The 27,992-nt window shown below is 37.2% G+C and overlaps 1 protein-coding gene across 35 annotated transcripts; it reads left to right on the forward strand.

Moving 5' to 3' along the window:
- The first annotated feature begins 795 nt into the window (after positions 1-795).
- On the forward strand, positions 796-27,964 carry LOC18437976 (putative UDP-3-O-acylglucosamine N-acyltransferase 2, mitochondrial). 35 transcript variants are annotated; one of them, XM_088873020.1, is made up of 13 exons: positions 1,598-1,738; positions 1,919-2,010; positions 3,939-4,105; positions 5,454-5,655; positions 6,670-6,746; positions 12,770-12,827; positions 24,937-24,986; positions 25,191-25,255; positions 25,464-25,515; positions 25,677-25,747; positions 25,913-25,979; positions 27,172-27,243; positions 27,334-27,964. In XM_088873020.1, the coding sequence occupies exons 5-13, from the start codon at positions 6,675-6,677 to the stop codon at positions 27,409-27,411; spliced, it is 585 nt and encodes a 194-aa protein (XP_088729146.1). In that variant the 5' UTR covers positions 1,598-1,738; positions 1,919-2,010; positions 3,939-4,105; positions 5,454-5,655; positions 6,670-6,674; the 3' UTR covers positions 27,412-27,964. The 35 variants fall into 35 exon arrangements, 13 of the variants coding, with proteins under 13 accessions (XP_020525254.2, XP_088729144.1, XP_006848235.3 ...); XM_088873022.1 differs by having other exon boundaries at positions 3,939-4,041; XR_016060127.1 differs by lacking the exon at positions 3,939-4,105 and having other exon boundaries at positions 892-1,738; positions 25,145-25,255; positions 27,141-27,243.
- The last annotated feature ends 28 nt before the right edge of the window (positions 27,965-27,992 follow it).

The following is a 27,992-nucleotide window of genomic DNA, read 5'->3' on the forward strand; positions in this document are numbered from 1 at the left end:
CCAGGAATTCAAATCTAAAGCCTTTTTTAGTTGAAAATACTATTCTGAAGCGGATCCCTTGTGTCACATCCAAAAAATTCCACCCAAGTTGGTTTCTTACTAAGCCTTAGTATGTGTATGCTATCACAAAAAGACGTCTGCCCGCTTTTATCCGTTATGTGTGATCCATGCACATATGCTACTTGATTGAAAAAGTCTCACGCTTCGACCCTATCAAGCTCAAGTAATTGAGCAGATGAAGTTAAAGCCAAACCCTTTTTGAATTGTTTTGTCTAAATTTCTAGATGCGATAAATACTAATGAGATGAAAATCTGGTGGTTACAAATTTTAATTTTATTTTTTTTGTTAATTTTATTTTTAGAGTTTGGATAGAATTTTTATTTTTATTTATTAGAATTAATTATTAAAAATAAGATTTTTAGGTTTAGTTTGATAAGTTCTTTAATTTTAGAAACCATTTTTTAAATTGAAGTACTCTCTTTGTTTTAGAGATAAATCTCTTAGAAAAAGATATTGCCTTTTTGATCGGTAATACGTTTACGATTTATTTCTTTAGATAACATTTAGGGAGAAGTTATCTATTAGGGAAAGGATTGTTTATTTAGGTAAAAATTTGGTAGGATTATCTATTAGGAAAAAAAAGGAGGAGACGTTTTCTTTAGAAGGTGAAAATCTTTCGGAAGGTGTTGGGCTTCTATAAAAGAAAGATGGTACCATGCAATGGGGAAGATTGGAACTTTTAGGAATGGAAGAAAGAGATATTTGAGATCGTGTAGAGGGAGAGAGAGCTTTTCATGGGTGTTTTTTCTTCTTGTTTGCTTGTAGACCCGTGTCGAAATATTTGTGTCTATGTGTTTTTTTCTATCTACTTGTGACTTTCTTCACGAATTGTACTTCTCTTAAATGCGGATATTTTGGGTGTTCACGGGTGAGTTCTATACTGCATCAAATACCTTTGGACATCGAATTTTAAATTGGATAGTTTGAGTTGTGTCATGAAATTAAAAAAAAAGTTACTTTTTTATGATTTTTTTCACAATTTTTGCTTCTCTTAAATACGATTATTTTAGATATTCACTAGTGAATTTTATATCGTTACCTTTGGCCATCGAATTTTAAATTGGATAGTTTGAGTTGTCGTGAAATTCAAAAAAAAATTCTTTAAAGTTTGACACAATCACATCCACTCAGTTGATTTCTAACATATAGAATTGTAATCTCCTTGACCGAGAAGTAAATGATTTATTTATATAAGTTTCGAATTAGTTTCCAATTAGTGAAGGATTTTTATTTATTTATTTTGGGATGACGTTTCTATAATACCTAGGTTTTACGAAAACAAAATAAAAAATCTTTCGGTAATAAAAATTTTCATGATGGATTTAAAATCAATTTTCAAAGTCGAAAGTATAAAAAATAGTACGCGGAGTCTATAAATATTTATTTTATATTGATAATTTGTTATAATATACATTATTTTGTTTAGCATGAGACGAGGATTTTCTTGGGGCTGCGGGCCTATCAAACCAGTTTCCTGTATTTTTTCCTCTTCTCTCTCTCAAAAATCGGAAAAAAAAAAAAAAAAAAGCTTCCGCGCGTACCACCACCGCAGCCAATTTCCCAGTGTCCTCCCATCACATACACACCTGGGCGCTCTCTATGTATTCCTCGCATGCCATTGCGCCCATCTCTTTCTCTCTCGATGTCGCCGGGATGGGCTGCCATTTCCACGTTCAGGTAAAACAAAAAACCTGCATAACCGTCTCCTCATTGAGTTTTATTTTGTTCTGGGCTTGAGTAAATCGGAAGAGAGGTTTAGGGTTTTTCTGCAACGAGTGTATGACCGATCTTTTCCACAGAGGGATTCACTGACAGTCTGCTGTAATTCTAATCTTGACCATAAACATTTTCTTTCAGAAGTGGAGTATTCCCCTCTCATTTCCGGGCATTAATTGCCCATAAATGTTATTCTTCTTCAAATTCAGGAGATGATGATGCTTCACTTTCTGGTAAATGCCCTCAGGCTCCCAAAATGCTTTATCCTGCAAAGACACTCTCTCCCCCCATTTCACGCATATTTGCTCTTATTTTCTTCACCATTTCATTCGTCTTCTTTTTGGGGGCAAAGCCCATGCAAACTTCTAAGAACGCCATGGTACATGTAAACTCTTCCTTCCTACTGTACTGTTATAATTTATCTCACTATTATTTTCTTGCGCAATCAAATTGTACAATGAGTTATGATCGCTGCATGCATTGCAAGCAAATTTTTGCCGGAAATTATTTCTTTGCATGATTAGGAATCAGCTCATCAATAACAGATGTCGATAGAGCTAAACGGAGAAAAAAACATCAGACTCTCATTGTGGAGTCCTCCATTTGGAGGACATCTTGAACATGTAACTGATGTAATCTAAAGCAAAAGGACTAAGAGATTGGATACAAACGGATTGAATTCTACTATTTTATTCCAATACAAAGTATATCAGAACTGTGTTTGATAGGAAAAAAGGGGAAACAAGAAGGGAATCTCTCAACCTCTAATGGGACTCACTCATCAATTAGAGAAGAATAGCCCAAAGGTTTCCAAATCTTGGCCATTGATTCCTAAGACAAAATCCTAGCCATTGATTCAAAAGATTTTTCTAGAGAGAATTCATCCAGATTTTTCATGGGTCTTTCAGGAGAAATTTTCTAGAGATTTTCTTGGATAATACGTCATCTTACAAACTCCTAGCTATAGGGATGCATTGATAACCATATTTCCCTTTGAGTGTTAGTGAACCTAGCCACTTTCAAGAGACCAAAAGGGAAACACTTCTTGTGGCTTTGCCTTTGTGGCCTTTGACTTTGAAATATATGATATTGTCTAAGAGAATGGTAAATGACATATACCTATTCCATATAGGGCTGATTCTTTTTTTTCCCCACACAACAAACTTCTTGATATATTTCGGCTTCTCTCTCCACTTCTACTCTTCTTCCTTGCCATGCTACATTGCCTACACTGTTAAATTGAAAAAGAAACATGGCGTCATGGCCTACATCACACCAATCTAGGCATAAATCTTGACAATTTCATTGAATACAAGAACAAGTGATCTGGTTTAATGTGGTCATGCAGGTATAAGCATAATAATTCATAGAGCATATGAAAACATGATCAAGGAGTTCACTTTGGACCAATGTTTAAAAAAACTGGATTAGTGTTGAGGATTGCTATCCCAAAAATAAGTGTGGGTCGGCAGTCCGGATTAACTTGATCTGACCTAAAATAAAATAAAATAAGTATTAAAATTCTTTATAAATATTATTTTTTGAGTTCAAAAACATTGGGGATAGTGTATTATGGACATTCAATATATTGAAAAAATGTGTGAATATCAACACACTGTTTATTGTCTAAGTGTCTATATATATTAATTTTGAAAATAAATTTTAAGCAATACTTTAACAAAAAAATTTATACTCATTTTGTGATTTTTAGTGAAGGAATGGGGGAGAAAGCGATTTTTTATTTTTGATACTAATTATGTGATATTAATTGTGATTTTTATACAAATTTTTCTTTTTTTTTGTGATTTTGATACTAACTTTTTGATACTAATTGTGATTTTAATGAATGCCTCCTCTCTCTCTCTCTCCTAAAATTGATCTTAATGAGACTGGAGAAGAAAAAAATTTGAGCACATAGTCTACATGGAAAAGATAAGAAAAAGAAAATAAAAAAAAACATAAAATTAAGTTTTATGTTTAAAAATTTTTTGGACAATGAAGTAAAACTAGTTTTTATTGAGGGGCAGAGTGAATGTCCAATTTAAAGTAAGAAATATCTAATATTATTGTGTTTTATTTAAGGTTTCATTTAAGGGTTTGAGAACTACTCTAAATTATTTAACAGGATTGTATACAATGAGACCATTTACCTTTGGTACAGGGAGGTCACAATTACTTACAACCATCTGATGTGAAATCTGATAGCTCGAGTGTGTTACAAAGTTCGAGAAAATTTCTTTTCAACTTTGAGCTTGGTCAATGAAGTAAGTGCAGCCACCTATTTCACATCCAATGGTCAATATTAATTGTGACCACCTTGTGCCAAAGGTAAATGGTCTCATTATCTGGTGTCCCTTATTTAACACTGGTATCATATCAAGGTTTTAAGAAGCTTTTCAATTTAAGAAGTTTTTAAGAAGGTTTCATATGGATAGCATGGAATCTTAAAACGCTGGTATGTCATGTGGACACCATGAAAGCTTCTAGGCTTCATTCAAGAAATTGGAATACCATTGTTCTTTGAAACAAAGCCCACCACCCCGAAGTTCCTTACAAAAAAGGGGCACTGGAACCTCCATTCCTCTGCTCGCATAATCTTCTTATTGTACACAACAAATGGTGTGGCCTCTCAACCTCCTTGTTTAAATGATCATCAATGATCCTCAGAACATCTTGGCACATAAAAACGAATGGTGTTATATCTTAAATTCAGTCCTAGAAATAAACATAGAGGGACTTTGCCTCGATATCATTTATTACAATTGTTTATTGAATTGGAAATTTCACCCTAGCAACAGGATGCAAAAATCAAGTTAGAGCAGGCCAGCCGTAGAAGAAACTCACAACAACATAATTGATGCATAGTGAAATTCACAGTTTATGACCACTCTTATAGATGACTCAGAAAAAGACACATTGTAAATTTTATTGTATCTCGAAGTTGCAACAATTCTTTTTTTTCTTATTAATAAGATCTTGATGCTGGTGGTGCCTCATCCATCATAACCGTATAAAAGAGCAGGTGGGATAAAACATTTATCCCACATTGGGGTTATGGGGAAAAATGGTAGGCATAGTCGTATAAATTGACGACTTCCGATAAAGCTTTTTTATCCCCTCTTGCTCCAAGTGGTTGTGGGGCCACACATGAATAAATTTTTGTTTTTTAAATTATAATACCAAAAGAAATTGAATAAATAAAATATGAGAAAAATAAATTTTTTAAAAACATATAGGGCTGGAACCGGTGAAGCGGGCAGTTCCTGTTGTGAAGGGGCCGGTTCTAATTTGGAACTGGTCGGTTCCGGATATATTGTGGGAACTGGATCGGTCCCACCGATTCTCGATTTGGATTGGGTGATTTTGATCTAGATTGCCGTTTTTTAAAACCTTGCTTTGGACATATAAGTGTTTCTCCTTCACTTTAGCTTATGTTTTCTCTTTCTATTGCGAGTTATATAGTCTTGAAGTAGTGTTCAGGAATTTGTTGATGATAAAAAGTTGTCGGATAAATCCTGTAATGATTTGAAAATAGAAGTTGGAATATCTTATCACATCGGCTGTGTAATTATATTGATTCTCTAATGAAAACACAATTTGGTTACATATATTTTTATGCTTATAATTTGAATCTTTAAGATCATTAACTTTTGTTTGTTACAAACTTGACAATTAGAAGAGGTAATGGGTCAATCAATGTTCGAGAAGTGGCATAATGGCGGTGGTTTGTTCCACAAGTCCTCTTGTATTGATCCAACAGCAGTTATAGAAGCAGGTTCCATAGTCCATCCAAAAGCTGTACTTGGTGCTAATGTTCATCTTGGATCAGGAGCTGTTGTAGGGCCTTCTGTGAAAATAGGACATTCAGCAAAAATTGGGTAGTTTGTGCACTATGCCTCTTGTTCTTTTTTTATTCCTCATGCACTATAGTACACTTGATGCTTTTCACTCATTGGGCCTTTAGAATTATTGTTTGGTATGTAAGTCATTTTCTGATGGTTACTCTGGTCTTTTAATTTATTTCTTGTTTATTCACCTAATGGTTTGCTAGTTTTAATTTTTAGGGTCAAAATATGATTCATTTGTGACAAGAAATATAAGGTAGATAGTACAAAAGCAAAACGAATTAAGGGTGAAGCAAAGGAAAGTATCCCAAAGGAAACGTGGGTTAATGTAGCCAAAGAAACACAATCCCCTAAGTAGACGTAACTCATTCCTTGACCAGTCGATGACCTCATGTCCTCAGCTTCTCTTAGGACATAGCAGATGGTGATCGCAATTGATTAATTGGTTGAGCATGTGAGGTGTATATTAGTCTCTGTAAGGTTAGCTAGTATGTGAGTTTTTTGTGGGCTGATCTAATACGATTAAGTGAATTGCATTGCATTATCCTTTTCTTTTTCAGATCAGCTTGTTTGGCATCAGGACAAGCTTTATGGGCTCGAGCCTTGATCCCTCAACCAAATCGACATGTCAATCTTGACCTTCTTTACTATACCAGGCTTTCCATACCTTGAAGTGCTACTTGCTAGTCATGTATTGCATCATTTATGTTATTTTTTATTATCTTCATTGGATTTGATTAGGAAGCTCACATGACAGTTGGTTTTTGTTTTCTGGGTTTTTTGTTTGGGGGGGAGGGGAGAGACGATTATACTTTAGGAATTTCCTGATAATGCCTGAGTTTGCTTTCCTGTGGAGGTTTTTGTAACCATAAAATGAGCTATGATATTTTATATATGTGCTTTGTAACCAAGTTCTCATTGTTAGTGTGCTTTTACCTGTACCGAGTATTTGTGCATCTGGTGCTTGTGTTTTTAGAATGTTAAATCTTGCATGGATTTTCTTCAGAATGGGTAACATTTTGGTAACAGTATATGTTACTTCCACAGGTATAATGCTGTTGTATGTAATTGCTCTATTGGTGAATCTTGTATCATTCATAGTGGGGTGTGTATTGGCCAGGATGGTAAGATCTACAATCTAATGAAATGCTTCGAGTTGTGTTGATGTGTTGATTTCTTCTAGGATTATACTGGGTTATGTGGGGCTTTCTGAGTGCACAAAATTCATCCACATAACTTCTATGGCTTTTATATTTGACTAAGAGCACTTTTTGTCTAGCCTAAAACATAAGGTTGAGCATTTTTTCATGCATCATATTCGTCTGTGTCCCTTAATATATGCTTGTCATGTTTGAGTACATGCACCACTTCTTGTCTTTGTGTATATATAGCCAAAAATTATATGCTCCCATAGGAGCATATCATTCATACACACCCTCGTGCAAAAGCCTATCTAGGAGTATTTTTAGGACCCTAAATTTTGGGATTATAACCACCTCAACTAGTGACGAGCTCTATATGTGCCGGAAAAATAATGTCGTGCCCAAATTTTGTGGATGTAACCAACTCAACCTAGTGACTTATGAAGTGGACTCTACACTTTTAGACCGAGAAAAATCTCTTAGGTAGGTTATTTTCGTGAAGGAGTAGGTGTATTGTGTACTGCCATTGGAGTCAGCTATACGTGCTCTTATCTATTTATGTGCTGATCTTCACATTCATGTATTTGGATTCATATGTAGGAAGCTGATGCAGGGGAATTTGAGAGAATATAGAAATCAGTAGAAACAAAGCCAAACACAAGCACAATTCAAAGAAAGCTAGGGTTTCTTTTCCATACTTAAGCTAGGGTTCCAAAAGCTTAAGATTTTCTCTTTTCAATTTCTAAAAATCATATGGAATTTATCTTCTCAAGGCCCTACACACCTCTTATATATTATAATTTAGTGTCTCTAAATACAAAAAGTGTCCTAACAAATAATACATTGACCAATATATCCTAACTTAAAATTCATAATGACAGTTTTACCCCTATGAAGAGTAATGTGAATAATACTCATGAATTAAATAAAAAATCTAGAATCTCAAAAAAAACTAAAAACCCTATATATAAACCTTCAAATTAAAATGATAATATATCCTTTAAAATTGAATAAAAATAAAAAATAAGAATAATTTTGCTCTCCATCATTCCCCCCTGATTGGAGAAAACTCGTCATCGAGTTTTGAAGTGTGCTAATATGAATTCAGTGTCAAAACCACCTTCTTCAACCTTCTTTTTCTTTGTTGATTCAAAGATCATTCATGGTAAAAATAATTCGTAAAGAAACAGATCTTGATATGTATATTTAGGAATCGATGCAAATTTATCAAATTTGGCTATTCTTGAACTCCCATTGAAAATCATGTAAGATACTTCAAACTATATTTTTTGGCCTTTAGAGGTTTTCTAAACATCTATTTCATCACCTTCTGAAGTCAGGGCCACAATTTGTAGATTTTGAATTGACCATGCTTCCACTGCACTACTCTAATTCCAATACCCTGAATTTCTTAAATGCTCTTCCTCTTTGATATTAATGAAATCTTCAAAGGCCATGATTTTGATCGGTTGTCCTACTACCTTCTCTCCATATTCTTCACCCTCTTCGAAAATCTCATCATCATCATCTTGATCCTTATCATAGATCGGATCTCCTAAAAGATCTTGTTGTTCATTTGAGTATATGTCAAAGATTGGTAGTGAATTCAAATCTACAACTTGCTGATTTTCGATGTAATCTGTGTCATATTAAGAAAAATCTCATCCTTCAAATTGAAAACCCTAGAATTATGTTCCCAACTTATAGGTCTTTTGTCACTATCCTCATCACTTGCCCATTATTGAGGCTCACGAACTACTGCGCTAACTGTTGAGCTTGCCTTTCAAGTTTCTCAATTATGTCATCTATGGGATCACATAGCGAATCTACGAAAATTCCCCTTCTACGGTCCCTTCTCGCGGCCTTGGGACCGACGAAATCACAAACCCCATGTAGATTATCAACAAAAACCCGCTGAAATCAGCAAGATCTAGGCTTCAATGTTGATCTAAGGCGCAAAATCGATGCTACAGTACTGTGCTACAGAACTTGCTACAGTACCATGTACAATGACTTGCAAGGGTACTACTTATACGGATCTCAGGCTTTGATACCGATTTGAGAGATCATAGAAATTAGCAAGAAACAATGTCAAACACAAGCACCATTCAAAGAAACCTAGGGTCTCTTTTCCTCACCCAAGGTAGGGTTCCAAAAGCCTAATGTTTCTCTTTTTCAATTCCTAAAATCATGTTGAATTTACCCTCAAGGGCCCCACACACGTCTTATATATTATAATTTAATGTTCTAAGTACAAACAATGTCCAAACAAATAATACATTAAAATATATATCCTTACTTAACTTAAAATTGGTAATAACAGTTTTACCCCTGTGGATAGTACCCGTGAACAATAATTGTGAATAGTATTCATGAAGTAAATAAAAAATAAAAAACCCTACAATCCCTAAAAAACTAAAAACCCTTAGAAATAAACCTTCGAACTAAAATTATAATATACATCCTTTAAAATTGAATAAAAATAAAAAATAAGAATAATTTTTTCCTCCATCATAAGCTTGTAATAACAGCCTCATATCTTTTTTGTCATTTTTCATGGATTATGGAGTAGGCATATCTATACTTTGACATCAAATTCACCATGTATCAGCTCTTTCGTGGTTAGTATAGACTTTTTGCTTAGGCTTATTGAGTAGCTTCTCTAGAACCTCTAAGATAATTCTCACTAATATGATACCTGTGTTGTACATAGGCCTATTGTAATATTTTTCTTTTCATGTCTATTGTCCATGTAAAATATATTGTAATGTCTCATGTACATAAAGGGCATAATGTTTATCAATAGAATAGGTCGATGCAGTTAATGTGTAGGATGGCCAGACTTCTTCTCCATTCCTAGTGCTGCACTTTAACATCTTCATTTTAATAACATTTTTGCGTGGTATCAAAGTGGAAGATCTAGATCTCAAGATTGACCCATTCCTAGTCTTGATAAGCCTCTTGCTAATCTCATTCTATCTCTCTTTCTCACACACACATGCACACACTCAGACAAGTCCCTCCATTAGTCCCCGAGCTTTCTCTTGAAATCCTCATTTGAAAACATAATTGAAATCTCCCTCTCTCTCTCTCTCTCTCTCTCTCTCTCTCTCTCTCTCTCACATACGCACACACACACAACACACACCCATGCATGAAAAAAAGAAAAACTATTTTCAATTTAAGATTCCTCAAAGAAGAAAAGTTGTTCTATTTCACATGAAGTAACATATATGTGTTATGTTCATTGTAATTCAAAGCTAATCAAGGGCATCCTTCTTCTTTTTCTTCTTCTTCCTTCCCTCATGGCCTGGTCTTGTTCTTCTTCCTCTATTCTTCTCCATAGTAGTAAACTTGATCCCACAAATTTTCTCATGTGGAAACACCAGATACTTGCTTTCATTCACAATCAAATTCTCGTGGGTCATCTTATTAGAATCGATCCAATGCCGCCATAGTTTATTCATAATGAACAAGTTGATAATGAAGAGAATCAAATACTCATTTTTACTTTCAATCCTGCATTCACTGCAAGGAATGCTTTGGAGAAGACCTTAATTTCTTGGAGTACCACCACTTTTTTGTTTGGAATACCTTCAGACCTTATTCTTTTGGAGTACTAACATTTTGTCTCAAGAAATTTTGCTCAAAGTCTCTAATTGATGACACCATTTAAGGATTTTTGGATATTCTAAAATTGTTGGGGTTTTTGTGGCCTTTAAAGGTTGTAAGAGCATGTAAACAAAGAATTATAGTGGATTATGTACTTCAATGGGAGTGCGTGTGTTGGTTGACTGATCTAGACTAGGCGGTTTATGGTCTTGGTTATGTCCAAGAGCCACACTAGGGCATATGGCACTACTGTTGAGGGTTTCTAGAGATTCATCCCTAGTTGAGGTTGGGGAGATGCCCAAGGATGGATTGTAGGCTAGGAGAGTTTTGTGGTCTCTTGTGTCAATGTATGCTTGTGAAAGCTTAGGGTCAAATCCTCAACAAGCTTCTGCATGACATATACATATGATAACCGCATATTGGGAAGCAACGTTGCAAATGCTATGTGTACTTGTGCAAAGAGAATCCCCCTTATACTATAGTAATATGTGCGTATGACTTTCTCTTAAGGGGGAAACATGTTATCCACATTCGAAGAATGTGGTTCCACTATTTCTGTTGGGGTTTCGTGACGATTTAAAGGCCTTATGAGAGCATGTACTGAAAATATATAATGAATTATTGATTCTAGTGGGAGTATGGTCCAGCTTGGACTGTATTGCATTGATAATGCTTTAGAATCATATGAGTTTTGACTGGCTATGACTCAATGTGAATTCCAAAACCCGTAGTTGTGGGTATCGTGTAAGCACAACCAATAAAAGTTTCGATGTGGGGTTATCCTTAGATGAGGTTGGTGCCCTGGATAGTTGGCTAGGGGACATGGATTTGACCCATGTGTGTGATGGATGGCATGAGAGGACAAGAGCCTAAATCCTCATCATTACCATCATACGGCATATACACTACATAGCTGTCCAAGAAGCGACCATTTGGACAAGGGTGTACGACATGTACTTGTACGAACTGCGGAAGAGATGACTCCCTGCAACTTTGGATTGTGTTGGAAGGACCCATGCAACATAATGCTAAAATGGGCCCTGGACTTATCCTTAGGGAGGGACCAGTAATCTATGGTCTAGGATCATATCTTCTACACTCATTGGTTGACTTTGATGGTCCAATCATGAACCCCTACGATCGGTTGGGTCTGTTTGAGACGGTGCAGTGAGATGCGATCTCTAGAAAGGAAAGAGTTAACCCTAAGGGGTGGCACGCCCAAGCCACACAAGCCCTAGCCCTAAGTCTTTGCCTCGTGCTCATGTGTTAAGCCCTGGTCAAGGAAAACCCATATGATGCTCTATAAGAGTTTTGCCTAGGTTTTCCTAATCATGAGGTGTGTTCTCGAACCAAGATGCCGTGCGTCATCAGTGGAGGAGACCCGGTTTGTGGTGTACGAAGTCCTTGGGGGTAACTTAAGGCAAGGTATGCGTTATTTCATATTTTGTGCTTTTGTTGCTTCTATTGTTTTCTTATGTAATTTTCAGTTCTACATGATGAATGTGATTTTCTTTTAATGGGATTCAAATAAGAGGTCTTGGCTATTTCATTAAGTCAAATTGTAATATGGACACTTGTAAGTGATCCGCTCGGCATTACATATAAAAGAGTAAAAAAAATTATCAGTTTTGACTTGCCTAGTCACCAAATCCACCTTTCATTGGTATCAAAGCAAGGAATTCTTACTGCCATTTTATTTTATTTATTATTATTATTGTTGTATTTTGATTCAAGAGTCATGGTCGTAAAGAGTTTTATGGTCGAACTCTTGAAATTGAAAAGATTTGATGGAAGCAATTGTGTCTTAGAAGTGTAAAGTGGGATATGTCCTCTATAAGGAAAATCTCCATGATACGCTTACTCAAGACCCTCCACCGGTCCCAAGAGGGAATGCATATGATAGGCAACACGTGAAAGATAATCATGCAGAGTGGGACCAGACGAACATGATCGCCAAGCATAAATTGCTTGTTTTATGCATCGAAATATGAGAGTTGGAAGACCTCCAAAGCGATACATGAGAAACTAGAGAAAGAGTTTGTTGATCCTTCTTTGATCAAGCAAACCCTTGCTCTAAAGTAGTACCTCGAGCTAAAGATGGCAAAAGGAGCAAAAGTTGCAGATCATGTGCACGCATTCCGGGCATTAGTACGTGAACTCGAAGCTATCAACATGAAGCCTCCCGAGCTTATGCAGATTTGTTACCTTTTGAACACTCTCCCAGCTTCTTGGGAGGTGTTTATGTTATCTCTCTCTGCCCAAGAGAATACTCTCTACTCCTATTATTACTAAACTTGCATTCCATGTACTCTGTCTTAGTCTGGCTAATTTTAAAACCGTTAGATTCTAGAGCATCCCTCCATAGTTCTAACTTTGTGTTGATGGCATTTCAGGTCTCATTGATCAAAATTGTGTCATCTGCAAACGACATGCGCCACGGTACCTCATCTTGTAAGTGCCTAGTTAACTTGTCCATAACTAAGATAAAGAGGTATGGGCTCAATGCTGACCCCTAATGTGGACCTATTGTCACTGAAAACTCACTCGTCTCTCCACTAATTGTTCGTACACTAGTCAAGAAAGATGGAAACCAAAAGCTTTATGACTGAACTTATTAAATCTATAACATTTGATGGAAAGAATTATGCAATGGATAAGAGAAATTGGTTGTCCTCTTTGAAGGACTCAGTCAGATGCTTACTGAGAACCCCCCACCTGAGCAAGAGGGAATGTTTATGGAAGGCAATCTGTAAGGGATGCTTATGTTCAATGGGAGTGCAAAATACCTTGGCTAAGCTTCTCCTTCTTATGGCCATGGATGATACTCTCGCCCTCGAGTATGAGCCCCTGAAGACTTCAAAAGAAATCCATCAGAAGCTTGAGGCTAATTATGCCACTCCTTCCCTCATTGGAAGAACCATGGCAATGAAGCAAGTCTTAGATTTAAAGATGAAAGGAGGAGGAAAGTTGTCCAAGCATATAAACTTTTAGAGCCTTGGTCTGAGAACTTGAGGCTGCTGATATGCTCATCCCTCACTGCACAAGGGAGCACGCCAAAGCTGGACGAGATAATCACTAAGCTTAAAGCAACGGAAGAAAAACGAAGGATGACTTGTGATACTCTAGCCTCGAATGACTTTGTGAACCTAGTAAACCTCAAACTAACCCAGGATCATATAAGAAAAAGAAGGGCAAGGGCAAGAATAAGAATAGGAATAGTGAGAATCAAAAGGCGGATAACAGGCCTAAGAAAAAGAAGGATTTGAAGAATACCAGCTGCAAGAGGTTTAGGCACATAGCCAAGTACTGTAAAGCACCTAAGAATGCAAACCCTAAGGGTGATAGAGAGCCGAGTACTGTAAAGCACCTAAGAATGCGAACCATAAAGTTGATAGAGAGTATATGCTTTTGTGGTCTTTGAGACCCTACTAGTTGACCTGGCTCGGACATATAGATAGGGATTTTTAGATGCGGACTGCCAAGGGGATCCAGATGAGATGAAGTCCTTATTTGGGGTATATCTTCACACTTGCCAGTGGAGTTGTTTCCTGGTGCTCAAGGAAACGGGACGTTGTGGCACTCTTGACTATGGAGTCATAGTATGTGGCTTGTAGTCTCACAGCAAAAGAAGCAGTTTGATTGAAGAAGTTCATGAAATCTGCTCATATTTGAGATGTATGCGTGCGTGACGATCTTCTACTACAACTAGGCAGCGATTTGTTTGGACAAAGAGCTACAATTTCACATGAAATCCAAAGACATTAAGGCAGACTATTACAACATTTGCAATTAGATCCAACCAGGAGGGATCGAGGTTGCTCATATCCCCACAGAGGCTACATTCGTAGATCCTTTTACAAAAAGATTGGTGACAAATGTATTTGCCAAAATGTACATGGGATGGGCTTGAGAGAGATAATAAGTGAGGAGTGATTCTACGGCCTTAAAAGGCCAAATGGGAGATGTTGGGGTTTTTGTGGCTTTTAAAAGCTGTGAGGGTACGTAAATAAAGAATCGTGGTGGATTACACACTTCAGTAGAAGTGTGTGTGTTGGTTGATTGACCTAGGGTTTGGTGGTCTATAGCCCTGGTCATGTCCAAAACTCTTATCCCTGGGCATATGGTACTACGTTGAGGATTTTAATAGGATCATCTCTTTTTAAGGCTGGAGAGATGCCCAGGGATGCTCTGTAGGTCAGCAGAGCTTCGTGGTTACCTATGTGCCAATGTAAGCCTCTGAAAGCAAGGGCCAAATCCTCAACAAACCCCCACAAAACATATACATGTGACAACCACTTTCACAAAACATGTACACATGACAATTGCATACCCAGGAAGGTGACTTGTACATGTGCATAGGGTCCTCCTTGCACTATAATGATATGTGCGAATGATTTGCTCTTAAGGCGGGGAACCTGTAATCCATATTCTTCCTATTGTGGTTCTACTATTTATTAGCCAGCTTTGATGAGCCAATCACGAGCCCCTGCATGAAACTTTGAGTCATGAGTCTCGTTGGGTTGGTTTGAAAAGATAGTCGTGGATCATGGTTACTAGGTTGGGTAGAGTGCCCTGACAGACACTTTTCTTGACCCATTGATACAGATCCATTTCTAAAAAAATTTGTTTCAACTTAAGAAATTTTTTGGAAATTTTGAAATTTTTTCGGAAGTTTCAAATTATTCAGCTATAAAAACCCTCAAAAGGGCATGTTTGAAAGTTCTGGAATTGTAGAGGGGCTAGTTGGAACATGTATAGGCCTTAAATCCAACCCCATTTGTGTGCCACACCTACATGTGTGAGATGTAGGCCCCATACCACACACATGGAGGTGGGATGCCCTCCTTTCTTCTTGAAATAAAAAATTTAATATTACAGTTTCAAAAAAAAATTAAAAATTATAGAGTTTGGTTTTTGTTGGAAAGATTAAGGCAATCTTTTTTAAATATTTTGTGTCCTTGTTTTGTGAGAGCTAAGAATATTTTGTTTTTTGAAATTTTCTTCAAATCTTTGACTAAGTCTTTTATTTTTTACTTCCTACAATCTTTGTAACGAATAAGGGAGTTCTAGAAGATTTATCTTGACAGGCTTATCCTAGGTTGACTAAAATTGGATATGGGTGAAAGACTCTGGGATAAGGTTCCTAGATTCCTCCCTAAATCATGATAGCTGATTTTTAGGATGGATGGTTTAGATTTATTTCTCTCTCTTACCTCGTAGATTACCTTAAATCCTATTCATTGGATAAGGCATACCTAAGGCCCTTGAGGCCTGTATAAGGACAGGACTCCCCCCCCGGTCCCCCCCCTTCATTCTCTACACAACCTTCTAGCCTCTTTCTCTCTCTCTACTCCATGTCACCCCATTCTCTCTATATCGCCTTCTCTCATCTCTAGACCCTAAGGATGGCATGCACCACCCTTAGCAGCTAGGAGTGGCACGACACCCATAGGCTAGTAAAGAGGGGAAAGCCCAGCCCATAGTTGACTAAGGGAGGTGCCACTTATGTCATGCCCTAGAAAGGTCCAAAAGGGGTCTAAGAAACCCTAATCCTTGTTTATGCTTCTCAAACCCAAGATCTGAAATTTATTGCCTAAGGAAGCTTCCCGACTTAGAAAATCCAGCAAAGCCAATAGGATAAGAGTGCGCCATTAGTCAAGTAATTGGGTGTAGGATATGCCAAGTTCTAAGGGGTGGATGTCGAAAAATTCAAGTAAGTTTTCCCGGCTGTTTAGTTTTATTTTCAGTGAATATTGCTAAGTTTATTTCAATTTTCAGGAACATTATTTGTATTAAAATTTTCAGTGATGAATTGACTCGTATCTTATTTACAATAGTGTATAGTAGCACTTGTAAGTGGAATTCAGATTTATTGATAAAAAAATAAAGAGAAACCTTTTATTTTAGTACTTGGAATTCCATATAGCCCCTACATTCAAAAATTACTCACAAGCTTGCAGTGCACGCATTCTTGAACTCCGAATGTTATAAGTAGCGCCCCCCTTAGTCAACTATGGACTGGGCTTGCCTCTTTTTACTAAGTGGCACCTCCCTTAGTCAATAGAGGAAGAACTCAAGCAGTGCAGTGCGCAAATTCTTGAAGAAGTCTAGTGAGATTCTTCTTCTGTTATTAATTATCATACAAGAAAGACCCTTCCTCTCAACTGGCGACACTTGAAGATATAGTTTCTGATAGAGATGAGGTTATGTACATGCTGACTGGTTTGCAAAAGGAATCTAGAACCTTTGCATGGACTCCACACCAACTTTTGCTGAGTTGTGCCCATTAATTCTGCAACATGAATCAATGTTCATGTCAACAAATGCATCTTTGGAGGAAACAACCACGAATGAGGGTCATGATGTCACATCATGAATGCCTGAAATACCTTTGGATGTGGACATAGTTGAGGGAGAGGATGAAATAATTTTAGCATCCTAGTTACAATGCCAGTGCTAATCATGGACTTATCCCTATGTCACTGTTCAGAAATTATGTTATGGCTAGCCGCCCTCCCTTTCTCATAGATCAACTTTGCAGGAAAAGAAATCATATGGATTCTTGACTGTAGGGAAGCTACCTATGTGCCTAGCAATGTGGATAGGTTTTTTCTGCTTATTCCTTATCATGGTAGAACTCTTATTACTGGGGATGGGAACATTGACATCGCTCACGTCAGAGATGCTTCAACTTCATCCATTCTGCATACTTTATCTTTCCCAACCCAAATAGTCTTTGTTCCCTTCATTAAGCTAGACTTGTGTCTGTTTCTCAGTTAGCTGATAACTCCAATTTTTACTCCTTAATCCCTCCTTTGTCTATGTGACGAATTTGCACACGAAAGAGACGTCTATTGAGGGTGATCAATATAGTAACTTCTACTATTCAAAGGAAGCAAGACCATCTTCAAGTAGCTCACAATCCTCTTCAATTTTGGTTTCTGCTATTGGTTTCTCTAGGTCAAATAAAGGCATAGTCGATGCCTGGCATCATTGTCTTTGGGATTGTGATAGGTTTTATTGAGAGTCTTTCATAACAGCCTTCATTTTCTAGGCCCAAGTCCGATAATTTATTTTCAGGTTGTCTTCTACGTGCGAGTCATGCACCTCCATTTGTTTCTCATAATAAATGAGTTTCTTTCCCTTTAGAGTTATCGCGTTCTGATGTATGAGGGCCATCTTCCAAAGAATCCTTCTCACATACCAAATGCATGTTATATTTACTGATGATTACAGTCGACATACTTGGATCTTCTTTCCCAAGCCAATTTCAGAAGCATTTATTGTTTTTTGCCAATTCAAATCCATTATTAAAAACCAATTTTCCATTGATCCATTAATTCGCAAAGTGATGGTGGGGGTGAATTCCCAGCCAAAGACTTCATCTTAAAAACGAACTGAAAGCAGAAAGCTAGAAATCTACACTTTAAATCCAAATGGTGTTGACCTGAAATGGAGGCTTTTGAAATTTGAAGGATAATTTTGAAGATCCAAATTGGGATTGCCCACGGATGGAGTTTGATAAAAGTAGTTCTTGAAAACATGACGGTTAGCTGTTTACCCTCATGCAACAATGTTGTAAGAGAGGGTGGACCTTGCAATTTATCCACTTGTGACCCTTTTGGTAGAGATGAAGGTTTTTTTTTTTTTTTAACTATTTGGATTCAATCTACCCCAAAACCTAATCTGAGAGCTAAATTTTCAAAATAGAACCCCTTGGATGTTGTTTAATGATCTTTTAGAGTTTGGTGGCTTTTACAAATTCTCCGCATGGGTTAGGTTTTACTATTTAAACACTTGTGACCCTTTGGTGGAAATAGTATTTTGGTTAATACTTGTTCTTTTATAGACAGCCAAGCCAACCCTACCCAAGATCTTCGTACTAGGAATCATGACGCACTCTTTATCTCCAAATCGCTAGTCCTTGTGTCACAATACTGGACACTTCGAAAATGTGATGCTGCTTTAATCGATGAAGATGTTTAAAGAAACACTAGACTCCAAATGAACAACCAGAGGACAATACATTCAAGGCCAAATTTGCCCATGCATTCCATATCATAGAAACATAGGTTTTTTATATATATTATTGATAACAGATAAGTTCCAGAGGCTTAATCCTCTGTTACAATTTACATCAGCATGACTTTGGTCGAATACCCTTGATTCGGGCCTTAAAACTTGTATATTCAATTCTAGGAAAGAAAATATGCAATCATACATAAATAAAAACAATACCATGATGGGCCCTGTATACCTGACCTTAAACGCAAGGGTACTGTTGTATGACCTGTTCTTCTTCGAGATCGGGCTTCAACTAGGTGTACATTCTATAGCTTCTCTCTATATCATACTCTTGCAATTATAGTTCAGGAAGCTGTCATATAGGGGACTGCTTCTTAACATACTGCAGATACAGTCACTCTCTATCTCGTTATCTCCATTACACAAAAACGCATTGATTGAACTCTACCAATCCAATGGAGTTGAACCCTTTTCCTGCATCAAGGAAGGAGGTTTATATCGATCTTCATTAGTGGATAACGATCAACATCAATTGACAATCACAAAATCTTCAATCTTTATCCACTTGTTGATTTGTGTCCTTATCTTCACGCTCTAATCTTCAAGATGATAGTCATGTAATTTGAATGAGTTTGAATGCACACACATGTGTCTTCTGATGATAATCAACATCTTGGTCATTGCTCATCTTCATAATATTCGAATTTGAATTAGCAGCTTCTAGATCCAGCAAAGATATTGCATGAGAGAAAGTAGGGATTCTATTACTTCCTGTCGACCGTCGGTTAGACTTCTGCAGCACAGCTCTGATATGTCGTCATATTTCGGCAACTGCTTTCTAATGATGAATCCTTTGATCATGAAATTTGGAGAGATGAAAGAGGACTCAGAGATGAACACAATAGTCCAAGTCTCGCTTCAAACGGATCTCAGATGAGAGAGATATGGCTCGTCCAAGTTAATTGTGTTTCTACTGGAAATTGAGTCAGCAAAACTACTGAATTGCGGGTGCAACCGTTTCATCCATATATATTTCAAATAATGCCACACCTTTTAAGGGTGATAGAGCATCGAGTCAGGAATCCAATAGTCCTAGGTCCCATGGAAAAATTCTTCTTGTCGAGAGAGAGATCCCAATTTTGGTGACCGGTTGTCAACCTCGCTGTAACGCACGGAGCATAAAGCTTTAAGGCTCTAACTGTCTGGGGATATGGATGATGAGTCAAATCATCTCTAAATGATACGAAACTTTAGGGTCAGGGTTAAAATGCCTCAAATATGATTCCTTGTAAGTCTCGGCTCAATCCCAAAACACAAAGTTTTGGGGTGTCAGTCAAGGCGTATCTTAACTGAAGGTGGATATGGACATGGGTTAAGCCACGTTCGGATAACACCCAATTTTATATCATTCTTGGACTCAGAGGCATATATGAAGCTTCAATATATATCTTTAAGGACAAAACATCATTATATTATCATATGGCGAGGTTTTCCTTATGACCTGTCTGTTAAGACCCCATATTCTTAACTATCGACGGATTAAAAGTGGCATATCACATCTCACCCAAAACTCCTCCAATCTCCAGTGGAGAGGCATATAAGTGCCATGGGAGTATATGTATCCCAGAGTTTCATCTCAAATTGAAACGTCTTCATGAACTCTTATCACAGATCGTAAGTTACGATGCATATGTGCAACTGACGATGGATTAAGGAAAATATGTATATCAAACCCCATCAGTTTCCTCCACATATCACATGGATCGGCATATCGGAGCCTTAGGAGCATAAACTGTTTCAAAAAGCGGAATGCCCAGCGCTTGTGCAGCTGCCTAGGCAGATATCCCTGGGCGACCACCTGAACCCGCCTAGGCGGCCGCCTAGGGCCTGCGCCCCACCCAAGGGCGAAAATGCGGCTCCTTGAGAGTATTTTGGGTCATTTTTTTAATACTAAAAAGGAAAAATTATGGGTTTTAGGTTCATTTGAAACCTAAAACCCATTAAAGGCTATTTTAGAGAGAGAAAACCTAAAAAAAAAAAATTCTACTGGGAGCCCACCTAGGCGCTTGCCTCCCCCCCCCGACCGCTTAGCGCTTTTTGAAACACTGGGAGCATATGTATCCTAGAACTTGTCTCACAATGAGATGGCTTTCATATCTTCTATCATCGACCGTAAGTTAAAATTGAACATGCTTAACTAACGAGCTATTGGTATCATATCATTTATCGATCGTAAGTCGGGAGATATAGGGACAGACTAACGAGTCAAGACTCTGAAGGCATATTGGGGCGTCCGTATGATGAATCTTGGTATTATGGCCATATCATATCTTTCATATCTTCATATCATGGGGCATATCTGAGCCACGTGTTATCAAGAACCATGCTCATTTCCTATCAACCATTTGTTAAGACAGTTATCCAGCGTGCGTTACAACCTTCGCTATATATTTGACATCTTTAGTCTATCAAGCGTTCGTTAGAACACATTTAGTCTTACATGGTGACTAAGAAACATGTTTATCATCCAAGATATATCTCAAAAGCTAAGCTTGTTGAACTTATATATTTTCTATCCAGCATTTGTTATAAAACAGCTTACCCAGCGTTTGTTGTAAAACTCACATTTTTATTAGCACCTCTATCAAGCGTCAGTTAAAGGCTTGTGCTTTCCATATCGATATCTTTTTAAAGGTTGGTTAGAATTAGTCTCATATGTGACTAAAAACACACCCAACAAATACAAAGAGAGATTTTTTGGAGTTTTTAGTGGGCCTGCATCTTGGAGAGTGTTGGGCACTGCCCTTGGTATTTTGAGGTTCCTTAGACTCCAAATTTTGTTTCCTCCACTATTGACTTTTGAAGTACTGATGGTTGAGGTCCTTTGTGTTTATGCAAGGAAGTCATTTGTGGTCTGTCAAGTTATGCCCTTTTATTAACTTGAACACCAGCTCGACTTTAACTGTATAGGAGGTCTCGAATGCCATTTTGGGTTTTCATTTGATTTTTTTATTTGATTTTTTTTAATGATTCCCCAGTGGGGTTTCACCATCTTCTTATTTTGAGATTTTGTGAGGGCCTTGTTGAGTTTTGGCTCAACCATTACACCCACGCGTTGGCTGACTGCTGTGGGTGGTAAAGCTGGCTTAACAGCTCTCTTGTGGCTGGCGCCTTCAGTAGATGTGCTCTTTAAGTTTGGCTTGTGCTTGTTCAACATTTTGTGTAAGACCAAGTAGAGCATCATGGTATTCCCTTGAGAATGTGATCATTCTTTCCCTTAGTAAGAAAGTCCTAATTTCTGTTATCATAGGCCCACCTTGCTGGGGTTTGTGGCCTTTAAAGCCTGTGAGAGCATGTAAATATAATAAATATTATGAATTGTGCACTTCAGTGGAGTGCATGTTGGTTGACTGACCTAGGTTTTGGTGGTGTATGGCCTGGGTTATTGTCCATAACCCCTTTTTCCCCTAGCCTAGTCACTACTGTTGAGGGTTTCTTGGATAGACATCCCTTGTTGAGATTAGAGAGATACCTAGGGATGGTTTGTAGCCTAGGAAAGCTTCATAGTCGCTTATGTGCGGTTGCAGGCTTATAAAGAGTGAGGGTCAAATCCTCAACAAACTTATGCACAACTTCTACATCTAACAGGCATATTCTGGGAAACAACCTATAGAGGGAGGTTTATAAGAGTGAGGGCCAAATCCTCAAAAAACTTACGCACAACATTTACATCTAGCAGGCACATTCTGGGAAACAACCTATAGAGGGATACCTTTACATTTGCATAGAGAGTCCCCTTTGCACTATGGTGACATATGCATGCGACTTGTTTTGGGGGGAACCTGTAATCCACATATTAGGATCGTGGTTCTACTGTTTTTTTGCCAGCTTTGATGGGCCAATCATTAGCCCATATGCATGATTGTGGGTTATGATCCAGTTGGGTTGGTTTTAAAAGATAGTTGTGGATCTCGGTTTCTAGCATGGTGGAGTGCCTGACAATCACTTTTCTTGACCCATTGGTACCAATTTACTTTTAAAGCTATTTTTAAGTGTTTTAGAATTTTCTAGAACTTCATAAATACCATTTTCAACTTTATTAATGTTCCTGTGATTTTAGATATTTTAAAATTTGTTTTTATGCACTAAAACTCTAAAAATGGCAGACCTAATATTTTGGAGATTTGTGGGTGTATTGTGGGACCCACGTGGGGGCCAACCCCCACATGTGACGGGACGAATATGAAGTGGGACATGGGGCCCACATGCGCCATGCACCCCACATAAGTGGGATGCCCCCCTTCTTTCTAAGACTTTATGGACCCCTGGAGGATGGGAAAGATCTCCCACGTGTTTGGGATATCTTCTCAACGATACTAAGTAAGATCTTGAAATATTTAGTTGGTTGAAAAATATATTACTATGACTTTTGGACTTTGAATTTTACAATATCTTTGTGAGAGAAAAAGAAACTCTAGTCAATATAGAAGATGAGATTTGACTGGTCTTATTCTAGTTTGACTAGAAGTGAATATGGGACAAAGATTCAGGGGATGAATTTCTTAGAATCCTTCCTAAATCATGATGGTTGATTTCAGATATGGATGACTCTGGTTTGTTTCTCTTTCATGTCACAGACTACCAGCAAATCTTTTGGTCAAACTAAATCCTAATCCTAAGTGGAATATCGTAGGTCCGGGTCCACCCAGACTCGACCCGTTTCCACCCCTACACCCATCACATAGGGTGTATAGAGGGGGCACACTTGGCCTTATCTTGGCTAAGGGGTTGCCCCAAAGGTTTTTAAAAGGGTCTAAAATAAGAAACCCTAATTAGAGTAGCCTATGCTCTCAGCCCCATGGTTTTGTGATGGGCTATTCTAGAGGTGCTTCCCAGTTTAGAGGATTCAGCTAGAGTAAAGGATCAAAGTGTGTCGTCGGTTTGGTAATTGGCTGTGGGATCTGCTAAGTCCTAAAGGGATAACACTAGGCAAAGGTGCAATAAGTCGTCCCAATCTTGTTTATCAGTTTAATTCAGTTATTGATTCATATTTATTTTAGAAGTCCTAATTGTATTAGGAATCCTATTTGAATTAGGATTCCTACTTGGACTAGGACTCCTACTGAGATTAGAATTCCTAATTGTATTGGAATTCATATTATAAGTTTGAAAACAGTTTTGAATAAATTTTCTTTTGGCAGTAAGAATTAAAGATCCTAGATTGTAGCGTGTTTATTTTCTATTTTTGCATTTATTATGGCAATTATAAGTATAGAATCCAGTTATTGATAAAGATAAGAGAAATTACTTTTGAATTCTTTTTGAGAAATTACTTTTGAATTTATACTTCAGAATTCTACATAGCCACACCTTTCATACCTACCTTAGCACCACATGCTCCACATAGGGTGCTTCTAGTCTAGCCTTCTGTGAGAAAAGAAAGACCATTGAGGCCATCATTTTTCTTGTATGGACCACATTTGTGTAAATTGGTAGCATTCCATATTGAATAATATTTCCTTACTTGTTCATTGATGTATTTTGGTTATGCTTATGGTTGAGTTTTATTTTTTATTAAATATTATAGTTAACATGTTAGACCCTAGATTTCTTTATTCTGAATGTAGGTGCAATATAAGTAGAAATGTTTTGAAGTGGATCATCAAAGACCACAGTTTATTGCATCATCTTGCCAGCCACACACACAGAGCACTCAAAAAATTGCTTGGAGTGAATTTCTATAGTGGGTGCTCATAGGCTCAACACTATCTAAATTTCATTGGATTGCCATGGTTATCTGATAATGTTTAAATTTTATTTTTTATTTTTTACCTATCCCGTTTACTTGCTTGAGGTGTGTACCTTAGCACGGTGCACCTGATAAAGAAATAAAACAGTACTCCACATAAACGCCTATAATATTTCAGGTGTTATTCTGATCAACTTATTTTATGTGAAATATTTTATTATATTTTGATTCGCTGCATGATGGTGTGAAGCACACGCCTCTAATTAGCCAATGTTATTTATAAAAAAAATTAAAATTAAAGACTCCTGTGATACCAACCATCCAAATTCGATTGAGCAGTTTGGAGCATATGAATGGTATGATATATCATTTGGTGTACTTACTGTTTGCTCTTGATGGGTAGCCATTTACTTGCAAAACAATGGTGTTTACCCTCACTTGAAGTCCTTCCTATCATGGAAGCTGTGGCTTGTGGAGAATGTTATTCAGTGGCTTGTGTGTGTAGCTGGTTTTTTTGGGACAGATGAATTGTGCTTTGCAATGAATCCTTCTGCATTTTCATATCAGGCTTTATCATTAAATTTAATACTTTCTATGCTCTCCATTCTAGAAATAGTGATGATACTTTTTCTTTTATCTTCTAGAGTAGGCATGTGGTTCCTTCAAGTAATTCTTCTTCATTTGCATGTATGAGTCCATTAATAAATTCAGCATTACTACTTAGAAGAGTTGTGTAAACAGATTTTCTTTTTTATTATAAGGTACTAATGACTCTCCTTTAAACAGGCTTTGGCTTTCTGGTGGATGCTCATGGAAACTTGGTGAAGAAACCCCAAGTTAGTGATATTCTAATTATTTGTATCTGACTTTTCTTTTATTGTAAATCACATTTATGAAAATGGAGGTTTGATTTATTCTTCCATTTCAAAAGTAATCTTCTTCTAAAAAATTGAGTGAAATTACGAAAATGGGACTAAAGTCTTAGAAAATGCAGCTGCATTGAGATAAGTGATGCCTCTTGTATTGCTTCTGTGCCGTAGCTGTTGTATGCGAGAATTGGGAACCATGTGGAAATCGGTGCTAATTCATGCATTGATCGGGGCAGGTGGGCCTCTAATTTCTTCGTCCTTATGTTAACCATCATAGAAAGTTTAGTCCATCTCTTTGCTTGAGAGGTTATCGGATAGATCGTGAAAACATGAAACTGTACTGTTTGAGTTTTTTCTAATAATTGTAAATGTAAATAAATGAATGTAGATTCGATTTTTGTTAGCCAATGATATTTTGAGCACTCAATTTGTTGATACCTGCAGTTGGAGAGACACAGTTATAGGAGATCATACCAAGATAGATAATCTAGTCCAGGTTGTCCTACTGCCTGCATGCGTCTTCACATGCCTGATCATTTCCCTGACATCTAAATTTATTTGCTTATGATGAGCAAAGTTTCGTAGTGCAGATGGATTGCATGCCAATGTTTACTAGGACTTCTTAGATCACTGATGCGATCATTCTTAATGTTGCAGATAGCTCACAATGTAGTCATTGGCAAATGTTGCATCATTTGCGGTCAAGTCGGGGTTGCAGGTTCTGTTATGTACGTGATCTTTTCTTTAAGTCGGATTGTTTGAAGTATCATGTTCATTTGTTTTCCTCAAAAGTTCAATGCCTTTTATGGTGATAATGAGAATTTGGTAGAACTCTCTTAAGTTTTCGGATTTTGCGCATTTGCTTTTATAGTCTCCCCCATCTCTATTGACAGGATCGGGGACAATGTTACATTGGGAGGGAAGGTCGCCATAAGAGATCATGTTAAAATTTCTTCAAAGGTATTAATTCAATCAACCGAAATAAATATATTTGAGTATTTATTTTTCTGGCTATGATATTACATAAAGTAGTAGCTACTAGTTAAAGCAAGACCTGGACATCAATGACAACAAATTATAGTATGCCAATATGGCATATAAATTGCAACTAGCTGGCTTTTCCTTGCTCAAATTGTCCCCATTGGAAAAGACTTGATTGTATCTATTGTTTGACTTTTCTTTGTTGATTGTATGTATAAATGTGCTTTTGTCATTCTCCCAGTTGATTGTTGATGTCATTCTATGTAGTTCGTATCTGCAATTTGCTAATCTCTCTGTTACCAGGATATGGTTGGAAGTTCGACAGAGGTATGGCATGTAACACAAGCCATATGTGTCTTCTTATGGACACGCAAATTTCAATAACTATAGTCATATCCTGTTGGAGTCACTTGTAACCTACAATTGATTTTTGGGAATATGAAATTTAAACATAAATATAATGAATTATATGGACAACATAGATTTATATCCTTTAATACAATAATGCATGTTATACACTTTTAAGAATAATCTAAAATATTGCCATTATTATTAATTAAAATAGATAATTGCTACAGATGATGTAAAGAACATTTTATATTAATATGATTCATATTCCTACATATTGTTACATTTATATATTTATTTTTTCACGTGGTATCTTTCAACCAACAAACAAATGGTATGCTATTGATTCGATCTTTATTTCATCCATGCGGAATGGCATGAGTGATTATATGAAGAGTTGAGGTATCCACGCATGGAGACATATATTTGCTGTATTGCCTTGTGTAGGCATGTTGTCCGTGTCAACTTGACAACATGTTTGATGTTGGACATTTTGAAAAACTCGTCCTGGCTCCATTGTTTTATATATTGTAATTGTTAAATGTAAATTTGATTTAGACTAATGAATTAGAGCCAAGTGGCTCATACACAACTCATCAGCTAAAATGAAATAAGCCGGCCTCTTAAAAAGTAAAGGAAATGAAGTAAAGCCAAAGTGACTTGTACATCAGACATCTGCAATTAAATTCTAGTTACTTTTTCTAAGGTTATGCTACATGATTATAAAAAACCGTTGAACATTTGGGTCACACTAGCAATATTAGTATGCAGTTTTGATGATATTGTGTGCAGAAGCTAGGTACTGATTCCCAAGAAGCTGTAGGTACGGTTTGCAGCTAACAGTTGCGTCACAAAGGACATCACCGAGCCTGGTGATTATGGAGGTTTTCCAGCGGTATGGATTTTGCTGTATCCAACTTCTTGCAATACTTTAACGTTTTCCAACAGATGCAACTTTTCCCACCTTGATATCAATGACGTGCAGGTTCCAATTCATGAATGGCGGAGACAAGTTGCTTCCATTAACCGAGTCGGGCGGAGAAGTAGGCCAGGCAATACATAAATTCACGAAGATCGTAACTCTCCATTTCCTTTTTCTTGGAGCTGGGCTGCAAACCTCTTTTACAGCCGATGTTGTAGAGATAAGGGAGAAAATGAGGTGGAGATCAAGGTGTAAAAATCTGTCATCATGGACCATGTAGGGTAGCGTCTGGAACTGATATACGTATGGGTAAGAACAAAATAGTTGCTTGTTTCTGAAAAATAGCAGTCTAATCCAGAGTGTTCAGTATAACCTTTTGCAGACAAGCATACACTATAGAAGGTGCACTTACGCCCTCCAACAGAGATTTAGCATAGATTCCAAGAGGGATGCTGTCATTTGAGGTTGATTTCATTTGTTACGTTCTCCACGATCTTCCCAATAGTTCATAGAAGCTATTGTCATTTGATTCCTGTTTGTGGTTCTGATATTCAATATCCAAAGGCGCCTATAACAAGCATAAGGTGTTATTTTAACTTTGACGTACTCATTATGTTTTAAACTTTGAATATTGTTCAGGATACTTTTGGTGGGTAATTTATCACATGCTCTCACTAGACTCTTCTACCAGGAATTTATCGGTTTTGATTAAACATTTGATA

The sequence above is a fragment of the Amborella trichopoda genome, chromosome 8, assembly GCF_054954075.1.
Source record: "Amborella trichopoda isolate Santa Cruz 75 chromosome 8, AtrichopodaSantaCruz75HAP2 v2.0, whole genome shotgun sequence".
NCBI classification, from domain to species: domain Eukaryota; kingdom Viridiplantae; phylum Streptophyta; class Magnoliopsida; order Amborellales; family Amborellaceae; genus Amborella; species Amborella trichopoda.